Below are 5,777 nucleotides of genomic sequence, written 5' to 3' on the forward strand. Positions count from 1 at the left end.
ATTGGTCGTGGCTCCAACTGTTCCTCTCAGTGGGGATCTGGATGACAATTGCCATGTCTTTCGCAATTGACGGAAGATCGGGATGGGGTCGTGCATAAATTCCAACTCCATTGGAACTATCAGCTGTCCCATTTTTGCTTCTGCACTTGTCATCCACCATCTGACGAACATCTCCAGAATCGGGCATAGTGCTTTCATTGTGTTCAGATCTGGGAGATGCACAGGATACATCGAACCGCCTTTTTTTGGAGCCATGAACATGTCCTGGTAGGGTGTCTCTACTGCTTGGGGGTTGAGTACAAAAGCCCTTATCTTCGCCGCACTGACCATGAACCACTTGGAGGGGGTTTTGAGGTAGAAATTCATATCGTTGACATGAATCTCCGGGAAGGTTGGGATCGGTGCTTCTTTGCAGACATAGTGGTTGGGAATGTGATCGCCGGTGTCCTCCATAACTGGGATTGGGAGTTCCAGAGGTAGAGGTTGAAAGGGTAGGGTGAAGTTGGGATTTGGGGTCTTGCGACTCTTGAAATATCTGGCTACGTATGGAGGTGGTTTGGAGAAATCGTTGTCCTCCGACGACTCATCGCCGAAGTCGAACATGTCGGAGTCCAGATCGCTCGAACCCAAATCGATCGACATTATCAGATTGAGGGTGAGTGGGTGAAGAAGGGAGAGAGATGGAAGTTGGACTGGTATTCAGATTGGAGGAGAGAGAGTGGGGTTTTGTAACTGTGGGGGGTTGGGAGAGGAAAGTGAAGGGTTTTGGCTGATTAATGCTTTCATTGATTATGGTGGAGTTGGGTGGAGTTATGGATGATGGGGTATTGGTTGGTGAACTTTTCGGTGGTTGAATATCCGCCGTTGGATTAGGATTAGGTTTTTGTTTGGATGCTGTTTTTTTCCGATCTTTTGAACTGCCTTGCCTTCATTGTTTTGGGCCCCCAGTTGTGTGTTATTTTCGATTTGGGCCACTAAGTTTTGGACCACCTTCTTGACCAGCACAGGTTGCTTCCCACTTGGACCCATTTTCTTTTTCATTTGAAAACCTTGCTTCTGTTTAGGCGCCGAAATTTCTGGTGTTTTTTTGTTTCTTCCTTCCCCTTTTTCTGGACATTTTGTCACTTTCTTACTTTTCCTTGTACTTTTCCTGTAACTTGTCTTTTTGTTGGAGACATTGATCCATGGGTTAGGATTAATCTCCCCTTCTTCCATCAACGGTTGTTGATCCCTTTGATTGTTGTCGCTGATTAGGGTTTCCTCGTGGTTCATCTTTGCGCCGCTCTGCAATTCTTCCCTCTGCTCTGTTTCTAGCGGACATCTGCCCACTCCATGGCCGATGGATTGACATAGGGCACAAAAGAACGGGGTTTCATCGTAGATGATCATTTGCTTGAATGCCCCCAACCATACTGCTTCCTTCCTTTGCAACGCCAAATCTAATAGCACTTGGATTCTTGCAAAACGCACTCTGTTTTGCTCAATGGCTCTGTTATCAGATTTTATGAAGGTGCCAATCTGGCTTGCAATTTTTTGTAACACTGATACGGAATGGAACTCAATTGGCAGCTCGGGGAGGGTAATCCATACCGGAATCTTAGTGATTGTAGCTTGCGATGGCTTGAAACCCGGCGTCCATGGTTGCACTAATACCATGAAGTTAGTGATGAACCAGGGTCCATTCGATAATACATTCTCTCTATCCTCCTCTGATGGCAGTGAGACATTGTAGAAACCCTTCCCCAGGGCAATTAGTTGCACTGGCGACTTGATTTTCCATATTCTTTGCAGGGAACTTTTGAGAAACTCCACTGAGAACGACTTTCCCACCACTTTGATAATTAGGGAGTTAATCCATCTTACCGAAAGGGATTCAGCTTCTGCATATTCGAGGCTAATGAAAGCATCAACCTTAGGGTCGAAGTTGGGGGGTGGGTTGGCGGCTACAATTGGAAGTAGGGAGGCGTGGGAGAACGAAATTGCGAAGGGTTCGGGTTGGTTTTTCAGGGTGGCTGCGTATGACATTTTTAGTTTGGGTAAGGGGGTGGGGGGAGGTGGTTGTTGGAGGGGTGGTTGGGGGGGATTAACCGTAGACGAGAACCGCTGCGGGCGAAACGAAGGGCTGCTTGGTGGATCTGGCGGTTGCGGAGGGGGGCTCTCTCTCACTTTCTCTCTCTAGCTCTCTCATTATTTTTCCTTCCTAGTTTTTAGTCTGTTAATTAGAATTCGTTGTTTTTTTTTTTTTTGGTTATATTTGACTACGCATTGTTCTTTAATATTGACTACTGAGTAACAACAACAATAGCAAATTAAGGGGTGCTTGCATGTTTACCATTGTTTGAGGAAACCGATGACAAAATGTGTTTGTTTTGGCATTCTTTTGATGAATCGCGGAAGAATGATTTGGAGAACCAGATCAAAACTAATGATCCAAGACTCAGTAGCTCGCCTTCTGATGTCAATCATTGGCTGCACCAGTCGATAATGTCGCTGACTAGCTGTCATTGATTTTGGCAGGGTTAAACTTGAAGTGTATGAGCACATATGATGATAGCTTTGAATAATAGCTTCATTAGAGACGATGAACAACCTTCGTATGGAACCTTGACTTGGTGGACTAAATCGGCCAAGCTCGACTACGTTAGGGCAGGACTAATTTTTTTTTGTTTATGGAAAACGGTTGAAGAAAGCCTTCCCAAAGAACACATGTGAGTGTCCCACATTAAGAAGAGATGAGAGAGTTAATCACTTAATAAGGCTAAGGGGCTACTCCCCTTATTGCCATATGGTTTTAAGGTGGAACCTCCTTTGTACTTGTTAAGTGGGTTCTCTCTTGATGACGGGTGCGTCCCAGGCCCGTATTTAACATGGTATCAGAGGCCCACGACTTGGACCTTGGACCGTTAATATTCTGGGCCAAATTAAAATGGCACGTGTGAGGGGGAGTGTCGAGAAACGCACTCTGGCCCACGAAATATCACATGTGACCGATCTAAAACACATTGAGAAGAAATGAGAGAGTTAATCACTTAATAAGGCTAAGGGGCTACTCCCCTTATTGCCATATGGTTTTAAGGTTACTCTCCTGTGAGTATGTTCTACTTTCTCCTATGATATTTATTGTAATTTTAAAAATTGCAAATAGAAATATCAATAACGAGTGGCCGGTACACAAATTGTAGGTAGTGAGTGTATTTAGATTTGGTTTTACCCCACATATTCAATTCCTACCTCTGCCTAAACTACGGATTTATGATAACTAGTAATTTGATAGAGATATCTCATATATTATACCATTTCAAAGCAAAGTTAATAGGAAGGGGATAAAAAGTTGAAAACACAATAAATTAAGATGAACATTTAACTAAATTAGACTTCTTAAATTCTTAATAAAAAAACACCATTCATAAATTCCAAACCACATCATCAAACAATTGATTAAAACAAACAAGAAAGAAAAGAAACGAAATAACAATTAACCTTCCAAAATAACTATTTAAGGGATGAAAGGAGCTTGGAAGCAATTGTGTAACATTTAAAGGGATCATAGACCACCATCTTCACCTCTTCTGTTGTCAAAACTTTGTCATACGCAGGATCGTCCACCACTATTTTTTCATATTTTTCCCTACAAATTATGTCGAAAACGACTAGTTTTGATGATGAGGCATAAGCATCTTCATAAGTAACTCCAACTTCTTGAGCTATATCTTTTACACCAGATTTCTTCAGACCTGGGTTCTTAAGTACCCGATAGGCCAATTCACAACATCCCACTCCCCGGAGTTTCCATAATTCGTCCCCGGAAGCGACGGAGGGAAACTTCTCAGCTTGTTGCACAAGTACAAAGCAGTTTTTGGAATCCTCTAGGAATTTTTTCAGTGATTTAGAAATCAACCCCATGTGGATGACCAAGCAACGAGAAGCCGCGCTTATGATTAGTATTTTTGCATGTAAACATTTTATCATATTGTATTCTTTACGAAATACTTTAAAGTCGAGTCCGAAGACATCTTGACCGTTGAAATAGTGAGGGATCAAATCATCCACAACCTTTGCGCAATCCACCACCTTCACCTTCAGAGGAACACCATCGATGACGATATCATGATCACCCATTTTGGCTAGATACTTTGTGGGGATGGAAAACATATTTAACAGCTAGGGTTTTGATGCAGGAGGAGAGATCCTCACTGCTGAATAGCTCGAGAAAGAAGATAGAAGAAGATAGAAATAGGGGAGAATAGAAATCAGACTTTAGAGAAATAGGAGAGAGAGAGAGAGATTAGGGGAATTTTGTATGATTTTTATTATTTATGATCATTGGATCAATTATTGAATTTATAGTACAAGTTACAGCTGATCACATTTGCTTGATCAGGAAGCAACTAATGCTAACAACTTGCTAACAGAATTCTGTTACACAAATAACAGAATAACAGAATTTCATTGTTGGCGCCAAAAGTCAATAGAAGTCAAATATTGACTTTGACTTTAACTTTTCTCCCTTAACATTCCTCCCTGCTTAAAAAAAAACTTGCCCCAAGTTTCTTATGGGACTATAAAGCTAGGATATTTGGCCTCAAATGCAGTAGCTATTTCCCAAGTAGCATCAGAAGAAGGTGCTTCATCCCATTGAACCAAATATTGAACTTGGGCCTGGTTCTGAGATTTAACAACTCTCTTGTCCACAATGGCAACAGGAGTAAGGTCCCTAGTACTGTCATACCCATGCATCCAAGAAGGGATATGAGTAGCTATAGGTAGTGTACCATGAAATGCCTTTAGTTGTGAGACATGAAAAACATCATGAATTTTTGCTGAACTTGGTAGCTTGAGTTTATAAGCCACTTTCCCAATTACAGCAGCAATCTGAAAAGGCCCATAGTATTTAGGAGAAATCTTGTGATGACTTCTTTGCTGAACAGTTGTTGTCTATATGGCTGTAACTTTAACCATACCCAATCACCAACCAGAAATACTCTATCAGATCTACCTTTATCTGCTTGCTGTTTCATTCTGTGTTGTGCTTCGAGTAAATGGAACTTAAAATAAATTCAATACTCCGTAATTATTAAATTGTCATTTATTATATTTTGTTATGAAAAGATGACATATATTAAGGCATTTAAGGACAATATAGGTTCTCCTCCTTCCAACAATTCTGCTTCATCATCATCATCACTAAGATCTGATTCCTTATCATCAGTGCTAGATATCTCTACAGTAAACAACTGAGGTTCTTTAAACTGGCACTTGTGTGTTCTATCATAGGGTGCATCACAATAGTAGCACAACCCTTTGGCAATCTTCTCAGCTCTCACATCTGCTGGAATGTGTTTAAAATTTCTGGTGTATCTAGGGGTGAATTTGGTTGTTTGTTTGCTGCTGGTGGTGGGTGGATTGGGTAGTAGAGGGGGTTTGTTTGAGTTTAGGGGTATGGTCTTTTGGCTGGAAAAATAGGTAGGTTTAGTAGATTTCTGGGTTAGGGCCACAGTTTGCTCTTCTTGCAACCTAGCAAACTCCACTGCTTCACTTATATTAGAAGGTCTAAATGCCTTAACAAAGGGTTTGACTATTGGATTCAAGCCACCAATAAAACTTTCAAGTATGAAATCTTCAGGCAACCCATGATGTGACTGCAATACATCAGACTTAAGATCCTCAAACTCATCCAAATAAGTTTCTACTGACTCAGTTTGTTTCAGATTGTTGAATTGTTCTACAGTATTAGAACCCCTAACATCCTTAAATCTTGCAGCAACATCTAAACAGAA

At 41.3% G+C, this 5,777-nt stretch overlaps 1 protein-coding gene across 1 annotated transcript; it reads right to left on the reverse strand.

Annotated features, from left to right (window-relative positions):
• Positions 1 to 810: 810 nt before the first annotated feature.
• LOC110775065 (uncharacterized) lies at positions 811 to 2,025 on the reverse strand. Its single transcript, XM_021979662.1, has one exon. The coding sequence runs from the start codon at positions 2,023 to 2,025 to the stop codon at positions 811 to 813; it is 1,215 nt and encodes a 404-aa protein (XP_021835354.1).
• Positions 2,026 to 5,777: the final 3,752 nt, after the last annotated feature.

The sequence above is a fragment of the Spinacia oleracea genome, chromosome 4 (assembly GCF_020520425.1).
Source record: "Spinacia oleracea cultivar Varoflay chromosome 4, BTI_SOV_V1, whole genome shotgun sequence".
Lineage (NCBI taxonomy): Eukaryota > Viridiplantae > Streptophyta > Magnoliopsida > Caryophyllales > Amaranthaceae > Spinacia > Spinacia oleracea.